Genomic DNA, 22,227 nt, shown 5'->3' on the forward strand with positions numbered 1-22,227 from the left:
ATTCTCTCTTTTTTGCCATTTCTGCTGGAGTATAGTGCAACGATTAAGTATAACCGCAACATGCAGAATTGGGACTAGAACCTAGGTCTCCCGATTCTCACGGCAACACAGTACAGCCACTCAATAAGCACGCCAATAAACACCGTTACTGCAACTGGAAGGGGCTCTACAGTAGGACTATCAACATGGTGCTTTCGAGTGGGAAGAATTTCCTTGAAATAGATGATAGTATGGGTATGAACACATTCTCAAGTATAGGAATATGTCCTCTTGACCCTCTCCCAAAGATGTTTCTGCAGTCCTTCCAGCTTTAATCTTTCCCTCCATTCTCGTGACTTATGTTTAAGTTGTGACACTAAGAATTGCATTACTTTACCTCCAGTTAGGAAGCTTACCCCCTCAAAACATCATAGAAGTTCATTATTCTATCAGTTGGATGAACAGGAAATCGCTTCATAGTCAAGGAGGGGAAAACCCAAGTGGAAAACAAAACCAACCAACCAACAAACAAACAAAAAAATCAAATCCATCGACCACTAACCTATTTGATTAATTTACTTACACTATTGGTCTGTTGGAAGATGGAGCCTGGGTGATGACAGTACTTGAAGTTGGAGATGGTACTGCCTGCTGAATAATGACACTTGAGTCAGAACTTGTAAGCAACACATTTGGAACCTGGAGCGAGGCTGGACGAACTATAGTTGATGTAGGCTGTGAAGTCTGTGGCAATGACACTTCCTAATTGAGGAAAGGAAAACAAGAAGTCTTAAGTATGAACAAAAGCCACAATAACATTCAGCCATGAAAATGATTTTAAAATAAATGAGACAAGTTTTGAGCCAAGTGGAAAAATGCAACATACATCTAGAAAAGCCAACAGGACAGCATCATGTGTACAGATTCTAAGAGAAACAATGGATCAGAACTCATAACATATTTCATTTTCAGAGCACTGGGCAACATATCTTAATCTTTTGAAGTGTAAAATATCTTAGGTTCAAAATTGAAAATTGAGTGCTAAGTATATCTCACTATTTAACTGTAGCTACCTGCCTAGTTATGATCAGCTCACACCTCTAAGATGTGAATGAAGTCAGGTCCAAAGTCTGGTTGGAAACTAATCAAAATTTTAGTAAAATGATACAATCCACAGCCTCCCCAGGCTATTCAATATTTAAAAAATATTTAAGACTACTTCTAAAATCCCTCTATATTTATAATTATAGCAGTATTGCCTAGTGGAAAGAGCACAGGCCTGGGAGCGTCAGAAGGCCTAGGTTCTAATCCTGGCTCTCCCAACTGATTGCTGCATGACCTTGGGCAAGCCACTTCACTTTTCTGTGCCTCAGTTTCCTCAACTGTAAAATGGGGGTGACATCCTACTCCCTCCCACTTAGACTGTGAGCCCCATGTGAGACAGGGACTGAGTCCAACCCGATTAATTTGTATCTACCTCAGTGCTTAAAACAGCGCTTGACCCACAGTAAGCAAATACAACTAAAATAACGATAATAAATATCTTTATTCATAACAAAGACTGCTGAAGATAAGCAGTATAGACAGAAGGGGTTTAAGACAGGTTTTTCTTAGTATTAGCAGGTGACAGGTCCAGGTATTCTGGGAGAGGGACTGGCTCTTTGGTGATTTGGGTTAAAGTCTCCACTACCTCAAGGCAGAATAAAACTCTTCTAGTAGCAGAGCAAAGGGAAAAGCCATCGTTGGCCCTGCTGTTCAGTGGTAAAGTCCTCTATGCCTGTTCTCCCTGAGATCCAGCCACAATAGATCTCCAAGTTTTAATGTATTACTCTCTATCCAAGATAGATCAGGTGTAAAAAAGCTAGTGTGGGTTAATTTGGGGCTATTTTATCTTAAACTCCCTTTACCAGTTTGTTCCTAATCAAACATCTCTGGGAGGAAGAGAAGTCAGTACCCAAATGCTTAGGTGATGCAGAAGTGGTAGTAGTAGGGGAAAACAAGAGTGAAAAGAGTAGGTTTCCTGGTAGAAATATGATTTCAGAAGGCCTTTGAAGATGGAGAGAGCAGTGATCAGTCAGATGTAAAGGAGGAAAGGAGTGAGCGAGAGGCTGGCGGCAAGAAAGAACAAGGCAGTGAGTTGGTTGACATGTAGTGGGAACTTATGTAGTTAGCGAGCTTATGTTTTGGAGATGGAGGACAATCTCAAGCTACACAGTTGGGGGTGAGGTTTTCCTCAGTTTGAAAAACCATCAATTTCTAACCTTTTCATCACTGGTAGTGGACTCTGGATGAGGCAAAGGACTATCTTGGTGAGTTGTCTCCACAGCAGAAGGCTCTTCAATTTTGTTTCTTATGACTGGTGTTGCAAGAGGGGATAGATCCAGAGGCATCTAAATGGTAAATATTAAGTTAGTTGCTCAGATAAGTCATTTAATTCTACAGGCCAACCCACAAAACCAAACTAATATGGCAGGCAACCAGTTCAACTCCTGTTCAGTTAGCAGATTTCTTAACTTCATGGGAGTTCAACATACTTTTTTAATGTCATCTTCTGAAGCTTTTTTGAATTCATTTTCAAATGGACTTGCTAGTTCATTGAACAAACCCACTTCTTCACAGTTCTTCAAGAATCGAGTTGGAGTTGGTGTCTGATCTGAAATTAAATGTAAAGAGGATTCATACACTGCTGTGAAATGTCACATTGGTTATTTTAATGTGGCTGAGTTACACTAAAACAACATTGCTGGTTTTCAGTTCCTTAGCTTTTCTGTGGAAAACATTTTACCTTTAGACAAAATAGTTCTGTTTCCTTTGGTTTAAAAAAGTACAGATTTGGGATCATTTCTCCAATTCCATAATTGAGGTGGTTCTACTTTGTTTTTTATTCAGTAATTATAATTTCTATTGTATTCTGACATCTTCTGTATTAGTTTGAAATCAACTTTAAAAAAAAGAAAATGCAGCTAGTGCCTTGCTCACCACCTGAACACATTACTTTGGGGGAAGGGGTTAGGAAAGATATAGACAACATTATCTTCCCCCATCATCCCCTACCAAATTTTAATTACTGTAGTATAAAAACAACCTTGCAAAAATATCAAAAATAAATGTTTAGCAGGCAAGTCATAGTGTCAGTTGTCAATACTTTTAAAAAGAAAAGAAAAAAGAAACCCAGGAGAAAGGGTATTCAAATTTCCAGACTAGGTGCTCAGCACATATTTACACAACTGCTCAATTTACTTTTGAAAGTTAAGCCAAGAGCTGTTGGATTCAGTGTTAATTCAGTGTTGCTGGGCAGACTTGGAACTAAGAGCTGCACTACAAATGTCTGAGTCAAGTGTATATACTAACACTTTGGAAGGTGGGAATCACACTATTGGTTAAAAGTAATTTTTTTGCATAAACTTGAGAGTGGTTTGAAAAATTACTAGCATTCAAATGTTAAGCAATCCCTTGACTTCTCATTTGGGTTTCACAAAACCATGTTTTTACCACCTATTTTCAAAATGTTTAATGCTTAATACAGTGCCTGGCACATAAGTACTTAAACATAAGTACTTAAACACCATTAAAAAAAATAGCATCCTGATGCATTACACAATTTCCATAAGGTTATTCCCAATGTGATGCATCAGCCCGAAGTCATGGTTTAGTCATGCTGGTAAAAGGTCAGTGACAAAAATGCCAGGAGTTGCTGCTTCTGGATACATTCATTTATCACACAGAAAAAAGGATAACAGTCCAGGAAAGAAAAAAAAAAAAAAAATCACCACTTAACATGATAGAAAGTTACACCCTGCCCCCCCCCCACCAAATCCCAAGACTTTACTTCAAAATAAACTTTTCTAACAAAACAAGTCTTATATAAATACTGTGACTGTGAATGAACTGAAGGATTTGTAATATCCGGGATGTGGATTTTCAGGTTTTCCCAGTTGGGGTATAACTTGGATATAATATACAGTATATTGGAAACAATTTCTTCAAAACTAAATAAATAAATAAAAAGTTGCATTTCTCTCTCCAGGCTAGCAGCAGTCAAGGGAGTGGACAAAGGGCTCTAAAAACAAAGGAGTCTAAAACTGTTCATCTGTTGCAAGAACTCGGAACCTGTTACTTTAATAATTGGTGCATTTTGTAGAAAAAGGTAAATCAAAGGATACTTTCAAGCTTATAAATCCTCTCCTTTTTCCTCTCCCAGTTTCAGTTATTCCAAGTACAGGTACACAAAGAACCTTTGTGTTTGTCTCAATCCCTCATTCTCCCAAGTACACTGCATATTACCCTGCAGGATTTTGAATGTGTTCTCTCATTGATCTTCTTTGGGCTAATTCACTCAGTAAGCAACTCCATACATATAAACAGGTTCTTTAAAAAGACTCAATAAGATCGCAATTATTCAACTTCTTAGACTTATTCCCACTCAAATCTTCCTTTAGATTTTCATGAAGTCTGAATAAACCGTTAATGGAAAAATATTTTTAGTTTGTTATGTTAAACAGGTATGACTGGAGCACTTAAATTTGACTCCATGGAAAAAATGGAATTTGAAGTTCCATGTAAAGAGTCTCAAACCAAAGTTTTAATAGCTTCATGGACAGTGGCCTTCAGGATTAAGAGCTACCAGATAATTTTTTTTGCTAAACAATTTTAAGAGCAGTGTACAGCTCTATAATTATACAAATAGTAAAAGGGGTCAAAAACCACTGGAAGTGACATTTCCTGAAAACCCCAGAAGTTGAATCAGTTAGATCCAATCTTTCAACACTGTGAGTTCAATTAACCTCTACAATACTGACATTGGAATCTGAATTAAAATGCATATACAGCATACAGAAGTGAAAGTATGGGCATATAACTATATGTTGCAAACATTCATTGTAAATTACTTGGAATTATCTTTAGATTCCAACTTGTTACATGATTATATAGAAAAAACACAATTGGTGCACATTCCAGGAGAAAGATGCATATAAGCTATTAATAAAAGCATATACTAACCAGCCACAATGACACTGTCATTACGAGCTGGACCAAATTTCAGTGTCATCTCATGTTTATGTTTATGGACAGCCAAATGATCCTCGTTGGTAAAACGCTGTGGCAAAAAGTTTTAAAATACAGTTAAAATTTTCAATTTGATCAGAGTGAATAATATGATCTGGAAAGTTATTTCCACAATATGAAAAGACACCATAAACAGTGAACAAGCAATTTCTTTTAACTACCCAAGACTCCATTATTGTAATCACTGGCTGCACCTTTCTACATCAAAATGACCAGAAAAATAACCTTTCCCCCACAAGAATATAAAGGCCTCAGTAATCCATAATTCAGTTCGTCGTCTTAAGAAAGGTGAGAAAAAGTTTAAGGTCCGACCTGCAGGTGTTTCAAAGTTGTGATTAACTCACTCATAAACAGAGTCTGATTCATAACTTGACAGAGATCTGGAGACAGTGTTATAGAGTCCTCAATTTAAAAAGGTACTTACCATTTGAAAAAAATAAATTAACTTCATGCTTAATTAAGATCTTTACTTTGGGACTGCTTCTCATTAGAGTACCTCTGCTGACAGGTTTATTACAGAATCACAGAAAAAGTGTGCCCATCTTTTCAGTGCCCTCTCACTGAGCAGAAACGTTAACCATGCTACAATAGAGCAGCCACAGGCTCCAAGTGACATTTACTAAGTGTTTGTGTATGCTTTATCCTGGAAAATAAAGAACATTTACAAGTTGTTGATGGAACTAGGACCACAGAGAATCATTTTGTAATATATAAGTCATGAGTGGTGACTGCTCTCTCTTTCCAGTGTTAGCCTTGCAGAAGCCTAAATGAGGGGGATGTTTGCCAGTATGTATGCCCATCCCTTGTTCGCAAGAAGCCCACACCACCTTAAACTGGAGACCAAAGTAAGGATTTGTCAAATTCTTTCAGGATCCAGAAAAAGATCCTTCAGAAATCTTAAACTACCTTTCATCACCCTTTCGTATTAAATGGATCATTGCAAAAGATATGAGAAGAAAAGGAGTGAAGGAATATTTTGTGTTTATTTTGAGAGTTAGGCAATGCCCACCACTGCTGCAAACCAGAAAAGTATCCAAATTAAAGGTTGATCCATCTCAAAGGCCTATAGTTTCCCATTTATACAAGCAACAGAGTGCAAACACAGCATTCTGTTCAGTGGGAGCTTTAGCCATCTCTTCAATTATGAACCACAGTAGTTTTGCCATAAGGCATTTTGAATAATCCTGCATCAGATTCTCCATCAGTTTACAGGACAAAGCGCTGGTAAGTCTATTTATGCAACGAACAATAAAGTATGGGCTTATCTGTTTTGACCACATCATTTCTACAGCTTTTGTATTCAGGTCAAATTACCTTTTACAACTCTCCATCTTTCTATCACTACTTATTTTGTCTCCATCTTTTGGTAAGGGTCTTGGCAGAAAACTGCAGGATTTTTTCCTTAACTACAGCAGAGAAGCATCACCACAAGGGATAGCCTTTGTATCAGTGATTCAAATACGTCAAAAAAGAGCATCAAAACCATCTAGATTGCCTTGGCAGCCTCTACCTGCAAGGAGCTTGATGACAACGCATCGACAGATCTCTCAAATCAAGGAGCCCAAAGTAATTACCAAAGTAAATAGCCGAAGGGATACCCAGGAGAATCCATCTGCTTAGCTGTATACTGTTCGCTGTTACTGTTAACGTCACTGGGACACCACTCAGTTGATAATGAATTACTTTGCTAAAAATAACTCATTGATTTCTTGCAGCCATCTCAAAAAAATCCTGAAGAGATGGCAACTCTTCCTACATAAAACTTCACGACACAGATGTTGTGAAACTGCTAAAATGAAACAGTAGGGGCTGTCAGATTGACAATAGTCATTCTACTGTCCCCTGGCTTTCTTAAAATGGAGGTAAAGTCTTCAAGCAGAGAAAGGAGAGCTTCCTTGATCTCTTCAAAATGCAGTGTCTAGAAAGTGTCACAAAAGAAAAAAAAGAGGCACTAAAGCCTCTTAAAATAGGACTAGCACTTAAAATGGGAATTTTAAGACGGACAACTATCGCAATTCAGAACTCTCCACTGGGATTTTCTGGCATTTTGTAAGCACCTTTGGTTGATTTGAAAAATGCCAATTAAGCTCTCGACAACTTTGTGGTGGTCTCTTGCTTGACCATCCACAGTATGAGCCTGGGAATGGAAGTCATATACCATTTGAAGACTTTCAGAAGCAATATAGAACTGAATGCCTTTACTAGATTTTGCTACATAGGAATCTAGCCAGCCATGTATTGAGTGTCAAGGACGTAGAAAACACAATTAAGGGGCTAGCAATACTTTGGGAAAATGGCTGTTATTAGTGTGTTTCAGGCTTCAAACAACTTGAAAATAGCACGTCAAGTGTTAATATTCTGTTTTCTCTATGGCTAAAAGCCTAAACTTGTCACATATACTACACTCACTTCAACAATTTCAAAACATTACTTTACTATAGAACTGAATGCCTTTACTAGATTTTGCTACATAGGAATCTAGCCAGCCATGTATTGAGTGTCAAGGACGTAGAAAACACAATTAAGGGGCCAGCAATTCTTTGGGAAAATGGCTGTTAGTGTGTTTCAGGTTTCAAACAACTTGAAAATAGCACGTCAAGTGTTAATACTCTGTTTTCTCTATGGCTAAAAGCCTGAACCTGTCACATACTACACTCACTTCAACTATTTCAAAACATTACTTGGAGTAATTAAGCATTTAAATTTCCAATTTCTATTCTTTGAGTTAAAGTTGACTAACAGCCATCATCCTATATTCAATGCCTTTAATAAAAAATAAAAATTTAGAAAAAGAGGCAGGGATACCATATCCAGAATGGTTTGTCTTATATGTATGCTCTAAGTGCACAGGGTTAGCCAAATCGATAGTGTGAAACTCACTATTTCGGTAGGATTCACCCAGTACCCAATTAGTACTGATTCCAACAGTAGAGCCACTACGTATGCTCTTCAATTGTTTCTGAATGTCCAACATAATCTTTCTCTAGTTGAGTAGCTGTCACATTAGGAAGCTAGTCTTTGTGAGGGCTACTATAATTTGCTATCGATAATTCAATGAAGTCTTAGAGGGAGAGATTTAAGCACTTCAACAGGAATTCACCGAATGTTATTGGCTGGGGTACATATTTTGCTGCTGCTTGTAATACATCAAGGTGTGATAAATTTGACTTCATAATGTACCATTATGATCTACTCTGATGGATAGAGGATAAAAAACTAAGAATTCTTCTTTTTTTTTTTAAAGAGGGAGTCATTCCCCAAATGCACTATTCTGTAAATAGTGATCATACAGCATATTTTAAGAAATAGCTACAATACTTGGGACATTGTTAATCTCTGCTCAACTTATAAAAAATTAGAGAGTAAAAAAAATCAAGTTAATATTCTGTTCTACAGGGCATATATAGTTACGCTTGTACTTAGTCATTTCATTACACATTTTTAACTTGCTCTCATTTTCCCCTCATTAGATTTCTACAGTTGTTGTGATGTTGACCAATTAGTTAGGCAATGGATTAATAATTAAGTGCTTTGGGAAAAGTGAAATGGCATTTTCTGACACTTTGCAATAAAGCAGGCTCTAGGATGCAAAATGCCAAATTTAGATCCTCCTACAGCTGCTTAAGAAGTAATATCACACTTGATCATCAGTTGAATGCCTCAGAATTTTAAAAACTTATACAGAATTTCATTTAAGAGGATGCAAATGTGTTTTCATTCATACTGATGATTACACTGACAACTAAAAAGATGAATAACCACTGGATTTTATTACTGTGAAGTATCATCATGATCTATTTTAAAATTTAGTTCCACATGGGTATACTTGGAATATTTGTTTTCCAAAATAGAAGTGTTCCATCAAAATACAAATCTTTTCAGAAGTGATCCAGAGTTTACGATCCAATTTGAATCCCTTGACCCCTCCCACTCTCTTACGTCCCTGAAATGCAGTGCAGTTGTCAATCAATACATTTTAATATAATGTGAATTCATGAATGGAGTTTAAGGAACACACATTACCTGGCCACACCCAGGGGCTGTGCATAGAAAGGGTTTGTCATCACTCATATTCCACAGGTCCTTGTACTGCCTGCATTGAAAGGAGAAGAAAAGTCTCAAAGCCTGTTCAGGACACTCATTTTGGAAGCTATGATAAAAAATACACCATTTTATCATTTAACCTTTTGAGTCCTATTTCTGGAATGAGACGACCATCATCTTTTCATCTACCTCTAGACCAGAACATTACATTTGGTGTGGTAAGGCCTTCAATCATTTCTTTTTTTGTTGTTAAGCGCTTACTATACACCCACTTATTCCCACCAGGTTCCAAGTCGTATTTGATAACTATAAATGAAGACACTTAATCGGTCTGTGGCACAAGAGAGGACAGGTCAACAGCCTAGAGAAAATGGACAGAATCTGGCCTCACTTTCCAGGTTAATACTGACCAGCCTTGAAGTGCTGTGGATCTGACCTTATCAATCAACTGTATTAATTGAGCACTTACTGTGTGCTGGCACTGTACTAAGCATGTGGGAGAGTACAACACAACAATATAACAGACACATAACCTGCCCACAACCATCTTACAGTCTAGAGCAATGAGGGCAACAGTGATTGATTCATTCATTCATTCAAGAGATCAAGATTTTTTTGTTGGGTTTTTTTTTATGGTATTTGGTAAATGCTTATGAGCCAGACACTATCCTAAGTGTTGTGGTAGATACAAGGTAATCAGTTTGGACAACAGTCCATGTCCCACATGGGGCTCACAGTCTTAATCCCCATTTTTTTTTCATTTTTAAATAGGTGAGGAAACAGGCACAGAGAAGTGAAGCTTGCCCAAAGTCACATAGCAGGTAAATGGCAGAGTCAGGATTAGAATCCAGGTATTTTTGACTCCCAAGCCTGTGCTCTATCCATCAGGCCATGCAGCTTCTCATCACATTTCAAACTCCCTCTCTGCTGAAGGCAAACCAGGGTGATTGGACAATGGGAGGTTCCCACTGTCCTTGGAAATGAAGGAGAAAGGATAACCAAGTAGAGGTCAAAATCCACTGTATCTTCCTCTCTATAAACAAAGACCTTACTGAACTCGATTTTCTATCATCACTAGGAGGAAACCAGTCTTACACACATGCAAACTAGCATAGTCCCAGCATACATTAAAACCACTGAACCAAAAATCTTTCCTTTACAAAGATGTATTACGCATCATCAACCGTGCACCCATTACCCATTGGCAGCATTTATACCTCTTTCAGAACAAGCACGTGGACTAGATTATCCATGAAAGAGATGGGGCTAGGGAGCACATGCGTCCCATGTTCTCCAGAGTATACAAGTCATCTGTCCCAAATATTCAGTGGGGTGTGCAAAGAGTTCTAATCTTTCCCAATAGAGGCTCCTCCCTTGCATCCCCCTTCCATGTACCAAGGAGAACATATTTCCTGACAGAATAGGGCCAAATATCTTTAAAGGTGAGGCTGCATCCAGTCAAAAACAGAAACAGTGTTTTTAGATTTGGAGGTTTGGAATTCTGGATCCTCATTATGTAAGGAAGACTTTCCCCAGAAGAGGGAAAATTCATCACAACCTGACAGGTGGATTGATGTGGAATCTAGATGGAGCCTAGCCTACATGACAAAGCAACACAAATTCTGTTTTGGGACAAAGCTCTGATGTTCCCATTGAGTCTTTCGAGAGTTGTAGTTCATTCATTCATTCAATCGTATTTATTGAGTGCTTACTGTGTGCAGAGCACTGTACTAAGCACTTGGGAAGTACAAGTTGGCAACATATAGAGACGGTCCCTACCCAACAGTGGGCTCACAGTCTAGAAGGGGGAGACAGAGAACAAAACATATTAACAAAATAAAATAATTACAATTAATATGTACAAATAAAATAAATAAATAGAGTAATAAATATATATATACATATATACAGGTGCTGTGGGGAGGGGAAGGAGGTAAGGCGGGGGGGATTGGGAGGGGGAGGAGAGGGAGAGCAAGGAGGGGGCTCAGTGTGGGAAGGCCTCCTGGAGGAGGTGAGCTCTCAGTACGGATTTGAAGGCAGGAAGAGAGTTAGCTTGGCGGATGTGCGGAGGGAGGGTATTCCGGGCCATGGGGAGGACGTGGGCCGGGGGTCGATGGCGGGACAGGGAGAACGAGGCCCAGTGAGATTAGCAGCAGAGAAGCGGAGGGTGTGGGCTGGGCTGGAGAAGAAAAGAAGGGAGGTGAGGCAGGAGGGGGCGGGGTGAGGTGATACAGAGCCTTGAAGCCGAGAGTGAGGAGTTTTTGCCTGATGCGTAGGTTGACTGGTAGCCACTGGAGATTTTTGAGGAGGGGAGTAACATGCCCAGAGCATTTCTGCACAAAGATGATCTGGGCAGCAGCGTGAAGTATAGACTGAAGTGGGCAGAGACAGGAGGATGGGAGATCAGAGAGGAGGCTGATGCAGTAATCCAGTTGGGATAGAATGAGAGATTGAACCAGAAGGGTAGCAGTTTGGATGGAGAGGAAAGGGTGGATCTTGGCGATGCTGTGGAGGTGAGACTGGCAGGTTTTGGTGACAGATTGGATCTGAGGGGTGAACGAGAGAGCAGTGTTGAGGATGACACCAAGGTTGCGGGCTTGTGAGACGGGAAGGATGGTAGTGCCGTCTACAGTGATGGGAAAGTCAGGGAGAGGGCAGGGCTTGGGAGGGAAGATAAGGAGTTCAGTCTTGGACATACTGAGTTTTAGATGGCGGGCAGACATCCAGATGGAGAGGTCTTGAAGGCAGGAGGAGACACAAGCCTGAAGGGAAGGAGAGAGAGCAGGGGCAGAGATGTAGATTTGGGTGTCATCTGCGTAGAAATGATAATTGAAGCCATAGGAGCGAATGAGTTCACCAAGGGAGTGAGTGTAGATAGAGAACAGAAGGGGACAAGAACTGACCCTTGAAGAACCCCGACAGTAAGGGGATGGGAGGGGGAGGAGGAGCCCGCAAAGGAGACTGAGAATGAATGGCCGGAGAGGTAATAGGAGAACCGGGAGAGGACGGACACTGTTCTAAGTGTAACAATGTTTAGGCTTCCACTGGCTAAGGGACTGAAGGAAAAGTGAAACAATCTTGCAGCACTACATTTCCCTAGAATCACCTGGGGAAAAAGGAGTCAGCGAGCAGACCTCAAGAAAATAGAACCTGTATCTCTGCATTTCTCTTCCTGCCAGCTGCAATACCCTTTGATTATCTCTTTGCGTGTGCGCACATACATCTCTGTCTCAGATGTTTGTGTGGAGAAGATAGAGCACAAGCCTGGGAGTCAGAAGATCATGGGTTCAAATCCGGACTCCACCACTTGTCTGCTGGGGGAACTTGGGCAACACACTTCACTTCTCGGTTCCTCAGTTATCTCATCTGTAAAAGGAGGGTTGAGGCTGTGAGCCCCACGTGGGACAGGTACTTTGTACACCCTGATTTGCTTGTATCTACCCCAGTGCTTAATACAATATGTGGTACATAATAAGCACTTAACAAATACCGCAATTATTATTATATGTGTGTATATATGCTAATGGATATTTTTAATAACCTGTATGTATATCAAAGCCTATATATCTAAGGTGGATCATTTATCAACAAATGTGTTCAATCCCTAATAATTATAACAATAATAGAATTTGTTAAGTGCTTCCAAGGTGCCAGGCACTGCATATTAAGCCAAGCAGCATGGCTCAGTGGAAAGAGCACGGGCTTTGGAGTCAGAGGTCAGGGGTTCAAACCCTGGCTCCGCCAATTGTCAGCTGTGTGACTTCGGGAAAGCCACTTAACTTCTCTGTGCCTCAGTTACCTCATCTGTAAAATGGGGATTAAGATTGTGAGCCTGCTGTGGGATGAGCTGATCACCTTGTAACCTCCCCAGCGCTTAGAACAGTGCTTTGCACATAGTAAGCGCTTAATAGATGTCATCATTATTATTATCATTATTATTACTACTGAGTCCCATGTGGGGCTCACAGTCTCAATCCCCATTTTATAGATGAGGCAACAGGCACTGAAGTTAAATAACTGTCCTCCCGAAAGAAAATGATTTGTGGGCAAAGCACTCCAGAACTCTTCAATGCTCTCTGAAGCAAATCAGAATCTTTAGTTTTGCATTGTTGCACATACCTGGCAGAAGTCACATGTAACTTGAATTTCATATGGTGAACAAGCTCTCAAACCCTCCTTTCATGGCAAGGATGCTGCAGAGAAAAAAAAAATTGCAACAAGTTATTCCTAATTTTGAAATACCTCGAGTAGAGCAGGTAAAAACAAAATCAGCCAAGCAACCGATAGTATTTGAGCACAGAGCACTGTATTGAGAGGTTGGGAGAGTGCAACAGAGTTAGTAGACATGATCCCTGCTCAACAACCTTCCAATTTAGTGGGACAGGTGTGCACGCACACACCCACACCTGCTCTCTCTCACTCATTCACTTCCTTCCTGGTAAGTTAAAGTAGAAAATTACTTTCTTACAGTTGCTACCATCCAAACAAACCCACAAATCTTCAAATTTTAATTTCTGGTGAAAATTCATGTCTAAGGATTTTGATATTTAGAGTGCAAATAAGACAAGCACATTGATTAAATATATGTGCTTAATCTGGACATAATTGGCCTCTGGGGGAAGAGAGGAAAAAGTTAGTATTATAGTAAGTTTCCCAATTTAAAGCTATCCACATATTTGTTCATTTACATTATCCCAGCATTTGCCTGAAGTCAAAAAAAGACTCATCCGTAAGTTTCTCTGAAGGGAAAAAAATACCCTTCGTAGTACATAGCTGAAGCAATTTTATATAATTTTGAGAATAATATTCCTAGATAAGCAATTAAGTCTTGGATTTTTCAAGTCCAAGTTCAGATATTCTCTTTTCTGCACAAAGCAGAATTGCGAAATGTAAAAAGCAGTGCTTTTTAGTTGTGTTAATTATTTATTAATTAGTATTTCCTTAAGCAAATTGGAGATAGAAAGCTATCCAACAGCACAAGCAACAAATCAGCACTTACTACAGTGCTTTGCACACAGTAAGTGCTCAGTAAATATGACAATGAATTCTTCTCTAGGTTCTTTAAATATAGTTGCAGATATATTCCTAAAAAAGTTGTCAAGATAGATGTTAGAGTAGTACACCTTTGATTTTTCTTCTCTTGATACTATAGTGCCCTGCAAACAGTAAGCACTCAATAAATACCACAGATTGATGGCAGAAGTTTAATACTGCTAAACCTCAGTCAGTGCTCTTAGACTTATGATAATTGTGTTAAGCAAGAATGCAAAATGAAGTATGGTTTCCCCACAGGAAAAAAGGGAAGTGCATTAATGCAACTAAGATCCAATAAATAGGGAAGCAGCATGATCTTGTGGATAGAGCATGAATCTGGAAGTCAGAAGGACCTGGGTTCTAATCCCAGCTCTGCCACTTGTCTGCTGTGTGAATTTGGGCAGGTCACTTCACTTCTCAATTACCTCACCTGTAAAAGGACTATGAGCCCCATGTGGGACATGGACTGTGTCCAACCTGATTAGCTTGTATCTACCCCAGTGCTTAGCACAGCGCCTGGCACATAGTAAGCACTTAAATGATACTAAAAAAGGGAAACAAAATAAATGTTAAAGTAATGATAACACAAGATACATCTGGCAATGTAAATACATATCAATAATGAAAGATTTTGAACTGCATGCATATGGGAAGCAGCATAGCTCAGTGGAACGAGCACGGGCTTTGGAGTCAGAGGTGGGTTCAAATCCCAGCTCTGCCAATTGTCAGCTGTGTGACCTGTGTCACTTAACTTCTCTGGGCCTCAGTTACCTCATCTGTAAAATGGGGATTAAGACTGAGCCCCCCATGGGACAATCTGATCACCTTGTAATCTCCCAAGCGCTTAGAACAGTGCTTTGCACATAGTAAGCGCTTAATAAATGCCATCATTATTATTATTATGGGAAGTATTTCACCTAAGGGTTATCTTTCCCATCCTATGACACTAAAAGGCACCTTGTGTTAGCACATTTACCATTAAAGTAACTAGTGAGGCAAGGATACTGTGGTTCCTCAGTACTCACAGGGGACTGGTTAGTGAAACCCTAGGGAATGATGTGAAATGGCAAGTAGCAACTGCCACCAACAGGAACTGCACGTGAAGTCCTCATTGCCATCCAGGCTTTTGTGGCAATAGGGGTGGGAGCCACCAGTCACTAAAGAGGTGGGGCTGAGGGGGACTCTGTCGACAGCAGCCAGAGCTTCACCTCTTCACCAACCATCAATAAGCCAACTGAGAACAAAACAAAACAAAAAAAAACACAAAAGCTACAGTCGACTTTGAGGCATTATCTCAAAACAACAGGATGCTGAAGTACTACTCACAGCAAAATTCAAGTGTTACTGCAAGACAGCCAAGAGCAACAGAAGCCATTATAGCATTCACCTGCTCACATCCCTTGCTTTCTCAGCCTCAATTTTTTATGGTAATTGTTATGCACTTGCCGTGTGCTGGGCACTGTTCTACACACTGAGTAGATAGGAGATAATTAAGGTGGACACAGTCCATTTCCCACATGGAGCTCATAATCTTAATCCCCATTTTACAGATGAGTGAGGCACAGAGAAGTGAAGTGACTTGCCCAAAGTCATACAGCAGAGAAGTGCTGAAGCTGGGATTAGAACCCAGATCCTTCTAGACTGTGAGCCCGCTGTTGGGTAGGGACTGTCTCTATGTGCTGCTGACTTGTACTTCCCAAGCTTAGCACAGTGCTCTGCACACAGTAAGCGCTCAATAAATACGATTGATTGACCCACAGGCCCATCCTCTAACCTCTAAGTCACCCTGCTTCTCTAGTTTATGACTACTGCATCACCAGATTCCTTCCATCTTTCATGCTTAAAGAAAAAAAACCCCATCTCCCACTAAGGTCTTGCTTCTCTCAGTGGCATTTACTGGGCACCTTACTGTGTGCAGAGCACTTGGGAGAATACAGTCGGCAGACACAATCCCTTTCCTCAAGGAGCCACCAATCCAGTGAGGATTGGTATATATATATATATATATATATATATATATATATATATATATATATATATATATATATACAGCACCTGTATATATGTATATATGTTTGTACATATTTTTTACTCTATTTATTTATTTTACTTGTACATATCTATTCTATTTATCTTATTTTGTTAGTATGTTTGGTTTTGTTCTCTGTCTCCTCCTTTTAGACTGTGAGCCCACTGTTGGGTAGGGACTGTCTCTATGTGATGCCAATTTGTACTTCCCAAGCGCTTAGTACAGTGCTCTGCACATAGTAAGCGCTCAATAAATACGATTGATGATGATGATGATGAGGCACGCATTAAAATCAGAGTTCAGAGGTAGGAGCAGACTATGAGCTCTGCTCTTCTGGTTCCCGGCCTGGCTCATTCCCAAACTCTTTAGAGGCTAAAACGGCAGAGATAGCTGCCACCAGGCGAGGCATATGCCGGGCGAGATTTGCCTTGGGGAAGGTTCAGGTGCAAAAAGCAGATTGGGTCTGAGGGAGAGTGCAGTAGGCCCGAGGGCAACACCTTCCTTCAACTAGGATTTTAAACCCAGGATTCGGCTCAGGGCAAATTTAGAAGCTTGCTCCTCAAATGCTTGGGGCAGTTTCTGACTCTGCCAAAGTTTTAGTGCAGTTCACTGGCTTTTACAATCTGGCTGCACAGTGCATTCCCACTGCTTCTGGATTTCCTCGGGGACTGCTACGGTTATCACAGTTTCGATACTTGCTCTACCAAAAATCCGGCCTGTTGAGTTACGAAAAGTAATTGCGCACTAATTTCACAGATGGGATAAAAAGAGGATGCAATCCCTTTTTTTTTTTTTTTTTTTGAAGACACTGTAAGAGGCAGGAAGAGGATTTGAATTACATCAGGTTTACTGAAGACACAAAGGGTTTAGCTAACATATAATTACCCTGGTACATACCCACGATCTTTGTACTGTCTTAGTGAAACCAACAGGAAAATCATAGCTTGTAGGCAAATAGTTCTTTCCCTCACCTCCACCCAAACTGGAAGCTATATACTTAATTCTTCTGTAAAGTGGGGGTTACATTTTTGACAACTCAGAATTAAGGAAAACCCAAATTACAGTACGTGGGGCTCAAATGCATGCGTATAACTTTTTTTCTACAGTGCGTTCCTCTCAGAAAGACATCCGTTGGTAGAACGCTGCTAGAGATTACGAAGTATTATTCTATCAAAAAGGCGTAATGGGAGAACTGAATTTCAATTCAAATCTACAATATTCTTAGGGAACAAAGTATTTATTTCAATCTTTTAAATTTAACTTCTCTCCCACCAGGTGATTAATGAAATTATTTATTAGTAATGAAAAAAAAATCAATTTTTAACCCAAACTTTACTATACACTCACTTCCCCAGAAGTTTAAAGATGTATTTAACAGTATCTCACCAATACTTCCAATAGCTTTTGAGTTTGCAGCCCGGAAAAGAAGAAAAGCTATGGAACACAGGAATAAACTGCTCAAGCTAAAAACAAAAATGAGAAGCAATATGACTTAATAGAAAGAGCACAGGTCTGGGAGTCGGAGGACCCGAATTCTAATCCTACCTCTACTGCTTGTCTTGTGACCTTGGGCAAGACACTCCACTTCTCCGTGCCTCAGTTACCCCATCTGTAAAATGGGGATTGTCTGTGAGCCCCATGTGGGATATGGATTGTGTCCAACCTGATTTGCTTATAGGTACCCCAGCGCTTAGTATGGTGCCTGGCACACAGTAAGTGATTAACAAATACCATAAAAAAATAAAATAAAAATAAGCTGACTGATTCCAATCTTCTACTGGAGGCTCTCTCGATTCAATTTTTTTCTCCCTAAGGAGAATTTGCCCACATATAATAATATAATATAATAATATATATAATAATACATAATATTAATGTATTATAATAATACATATAATAATATAATATGTGGCACTTAGACCCTCAGTCAACTGTAGCTCTTTTGATTAACAATTTACATACTGTTTAAGCTCTTAATTCACCTCTCCAACCTTCCAGTTCTGTTCTTTTCAATCAATAGTATTTGAGCATCTGCTTTATGCAAAGCACTGAAATAAACACTACAGAGGTAGAAGGCACAATCCCTGCCTTGAAGGAAGTTACAAACGGGAGAGAAATAAAATGATTTACAGTTACGAAGAGTGTAAAGCTGGGAATGTGGAAAAGTACTTAAACATTAAGAGTGTGTGAATCAATAAGTACTGTGGTGGTGAGTCAAGTGCTGATGCACCACTTTTCAAATAGTAGTTGGGAGAATGTGATGCAGGGAAAAGAAAAACAGTAAGTCAGAAAAAGCCTCCTGGAGGAAATGAAGAGAGATGGGGCATGAGGTCAGCGGCACGAGAATCCAGAATGGGAGGATGAAACGGTTGAGCTTGGGAGGCACAAACAGCACAACCTGGGCGGTGGTGAGCCAATGGAGCATCTGAAAGCAGAGTAGAGTTTCTTTTGCTTGAGCTTGTTATAGGCAGGGAACATGTCTACTAATTCTGTTGCACTGCGCTCTCCCAAGTGCTTAGTACAGTGCTCTGCACACAGTAAGCACTCACTACCATTGGTTAATTGATGCAGAGAAGAATGAGTAACTTCTCCACTGATGGTTCATTAAGGGCGGAAAGATGTGTGCTGAATGAACTTTCAGAAAAATGACATATCTAAAGGTGAGACAGGGAGAAGAGGTGGGAACAGTAATAATAATAGTAATGATGGCATTTGTTAAGTGCTTACTATGTGCTGAGCACTGTTCTAAGCGCTGGGATAGATACAAGGTTATCAGGTTGTCCCACGTGGGGCTCACAGTCTTCATCCCCATTTGACAGATGAGGTAACTTAGGCCCGGAGAACTTAAGTGACTTGCCCAAAGTCACACCGCTGACAAGTGGCAGAGCCGGGACTAGAACCCATGACCTCTGACGCCCAAGCCCGAGCTCTTTCCACTAAGTCATGCTGCTTCTCTCGGGATATGCCAGACACCTAGACCACGGTGGAGACTATTTAGAGAGAAAGGGCAGACCTGGGAAACTAACAATCCAAAGAGATGAAAGAATAAACAGCCAAGGAGTCAGGAGATGTGGGCTTTAGAAACAAGAAGGACACTGCAAAGCCCTAAGGGCTTGGGTAGTATTACTAGGGTAAAGGGCATAAGTTCTTGACCCGATGGAGTTGAAAACTTAAAGGGGGAGACAGATAAAATTTTTACAAATCCTATGAGGAGGAGGAGGAAGAACAAGAACAACACATTGAGATATTCACCTTTCCAACCTAGACAAGGTCAGCAGTCACCAGGAGACTGGGGAATGAAAAACAGTAACTTGGTATAAATTCTGTGTCAAGCACTGTTCTAAGCAATGGGGTAGGTACAAGTTATTCAGGTCAGACACAGTCCCTGCCACATAGGGGGCTCACAGTTTAAGTAGAAGAGAGAACAAAAAGGCTTTATCTGAAACTGGGACCCTGCTGTAACTGGGGCTAGATAAATGGAGATTAAAAAATGTTGAGATAGTTTAAACTGCAAGAGTTTTGAGGAAAACTTCATTTCAACTTGAAATTTTGGAGGACTAGGCGTTCTAAAGTACAGCCCCACTAGAAAATGAATATTCCACTGAAATAAAGACATCAGCTTTATGCGTTTTTTTTTGTTGTTGTTGGGGGTAGGGGAAAATTTGTGCTCCAGGTATCTACAACATTCTACCACCTAGCAGCTAGATAACAGTATCTTGTACCGTGGACAATTTAGATTGGTTATAATAAGTGAGAATCTTGGGAAGAGAACCATTAAATTCAAGTGAGGAATAAAAAGAGGAAATAGGAAAGTGAATCAAGACATTTTTCATAAGTTGAAAGGTACAATAAAGCTGTGACTTAATTTTCAAAAATTAATTTTATAAAGAAAATCTCCACTGGACTTTAAGGTGCATACAAAATTGAACCTTAATTCATTTCTGGATCGGTTTATGGGATTTTAGCTGTGGGCAGAAAACTTCATTGCATACTACTGGTTCATTATTTTCACCCAAAGATTTATCAGAGATCGGGAAAGCCCTGCTCAGCAATGTGAGCTTGGGAGCAAATGGAAATTGAACTGCTGTAGTGATTCTAACCTCAGGAGAGACTCAGGGGGTGTGAATACCCAGTTATAGCGATGGCTCCCTTGTTGGGTTGGCATGTGGGTGAAGAGAGAGCGAGACTCAATACCAACACACCGACGCCAATCACAGCTATGGTCCAGTTTTCAGGAACACCCAGGCTGCAGCCCATTATCGTCCAACAGAAGCTCACCATGGGTTTTGAGTTTTGGAATGACGGCTCTAACACTTGCTAGCAAGTGATATCATTAGACCACTTGTATGGTGACTGTCATACATAAAAGACTCATATTGGCTTAAAACAATGGTTTCTGAAACCTTGCACTGTTTCAAAAGAAGAGTGGGTACTGAAACTCAGGGTAAGCCATACTGTCTACTTTGCTCCGTTTTCCTGTCAGTTTTACAAGACACATAACATGATATGACACTTTGAGACTCAGCACGCAGTGCATCCTGTTGGTGGTAACCACAGAATTTTTAAAATGAAGACTGTGAAACAGGATTTAGATATCAGTCTTCTTACTGCTACCTTAACTGAATCTCAGTTAATGGCTTAGTTTCAGTTGGAATCTTCTACAATGACAAGCAAGCTGTTCAGTGGTAGGGTACTAGTTTTAACCATATATGGCCCATTTTAAGAAGTGATGAAAGATTTTTTTAATAGGTCACCCTTGATACAATTATCACACAATTATGATTAATTTAAATCATCAAGGAAAAACAAATTGAGTAATTGCATTCATTCATTCACTCAATGGTATTTATTGAGCGCTTACCGTGTGCAGAGCACTACACTCAGTGCTTGGGAGAGAACATTATAACAATGCAGCACTGATTTACTCAATCGTATTTATTTAGAGCTTACTTTGTGCAGAGCACTGTACTAAACGCTTGTGAGAGTACAATACATTTAATTAATGATAATTAAAATCAGAGAGACAAGAAATTGGACAATCATGTCAATACGGGAACCAATAACAATAGTTGACAATGATTTGAAGAAAGTGAAGGTTGTAAATTCTGGAAAAGCCCTTACAATGTAAATGTAAATATTTTATATTTACAAATGCCCTTATAGAGCCCTTAAATTTCATTACTATGGTAAAATCTGCCATGACTTTCCACCAACTGCTACTGTTTTAATTACTAATTGTTTCTGACAGACATACTTACTACCCACAGAAGAAGGAGCGTGGCTTAGTGGAAAGTGGACAGGCCTGGGAGTAACTTGTTTGCTGGGAGACCTTGGGCAACTCACTTCACTTCTCCGGGCTTCAGTTTCCTCATCTGTAAAATGCAGTTAAGACTGTGAGGCCCATGTGAGACACGGACTGTGTCCAACCTGATTATGGCATGTCTATCCTAGTACTTACTACAGGGCCTGGCACATAGTAAGCACTTACAAAATACCATTTTTAAAAAAAGTTAGCTGTCCAAAATAACTGAGGCAGAGACTTTAGCTCTAGCCTGGAATTACAGGAGTATTTGGGCCATTACAATGTGCAATTATCCACTTGGGGAGCATACAAAAGGAGTACAATGTGCTTCCTACCCTCAAGGACCTAACAATCTAACAGATGAAAATCAATCAGGGTAATAATTCATTTATTAACCCCCTCCTTCCTCTCCCCCTCCTCCCCCTCTCCATCCCCCCCCGCCTTACCTCCTTCCCTTCCTCACAGCACCTGTATATATGTTTGTACGTATTTATTACTCTATTTTACTTGTACATATCTATTCTATTTATTTTATTTTGTTAATATGTTTTGTTTTGTTCTCTGTCTCCCCCTTCTAGACTGTGAGCCCACTGTTGGGTGGGGACCGTCTCCATATGTTGCCAACTTGTACTTCCCAAGTGCTTAGTACAGTGCTCTGCACACAGTAAGTGCTCAATAAATACGATTGATTGATTGATTGATAGTAAGAGAGGGTTTAATGCGTGTGTAGCACTACACCAAGTGCTTAGGAGAGTACGATACAAGAGTTAGA

General features: G+C 39.9%; 1 protein-coding gene across 8 annotated transcripts in view; it reads right to left on the reverse strand.

Moving 5' to 3' along the window:
- ATF2 (activating transcription factor 2) overlaps nucleotides 1-21,449 on the reverse strand; it is a 48,633-nt gene extending 27,184 nt beyond the window's left edge. For 3 of the 8 annotated variants that reach the window (XR_005452287.1, XM_038751085.1, XM_038751082.1), the window contains exons 1-8: nucleotides 21,412-21,449; nucleotides 15,150-15,358; nucleotides 13,210-13,283; nucleotides 9,070-9,139; nucleotides 4,981-5,077; nucleotides 2,514-2,632; nucleotides 2,241-2,369; nucleotides 563-741 (exon numbers count right to left, since the gene is read on the reverse strand). Coding sequence is in view for 7 of the 8 variants with exons in the window: in XM_038751085.1 (XP_038607013.1) it covers nucleotides 563-741; nucleotides 2,241-2,369; nucleotides 2,514-2,632; nucleotides 4,981-5,077; nucleotides 9,070-9,139; nucleotides 13,210-13,241 (626 nt within the window). In the remaining variant the exon portion in view is untranslated. Of the gene's footprint in view, nucleotides 1-562; nucleotides 742-2,240; nucleotides 2,370-2,513; nucleotides 2,633-4,980; nucleotides 5,078-6,620; nucleotides 6,911-9,069; nucleotides 9,140-13,209; nucleotides 13,284-15,149; nucleotides 15,359-21,411 lie in introns of those variants that run through there. The other 5 variants (XM_038751088.1, XM_038751087.1, XM_038751083.1 and 2 more) reach the window with 4 other exon arrangements.
- Between the last annotated feature and the right edge of the window lie 778 nt (nucleotides 21,450-22,227).

The sequence above is a fragment of the Tachyglossus aculeatus genome, chromosome 9 (assembly GCF_015852505.1).
Source record: "Tachyglossus aculeatus isolate mTacAcu1 chromosome 9, mTacAcu1.pri, whole genome shotgun sequence".
NCBI lineage: Eukaryota > Metazoa > Chordata > Mammalia > Monotremata > Tachyglossidae > Tachyglossus > Tachyglossus aculeatus.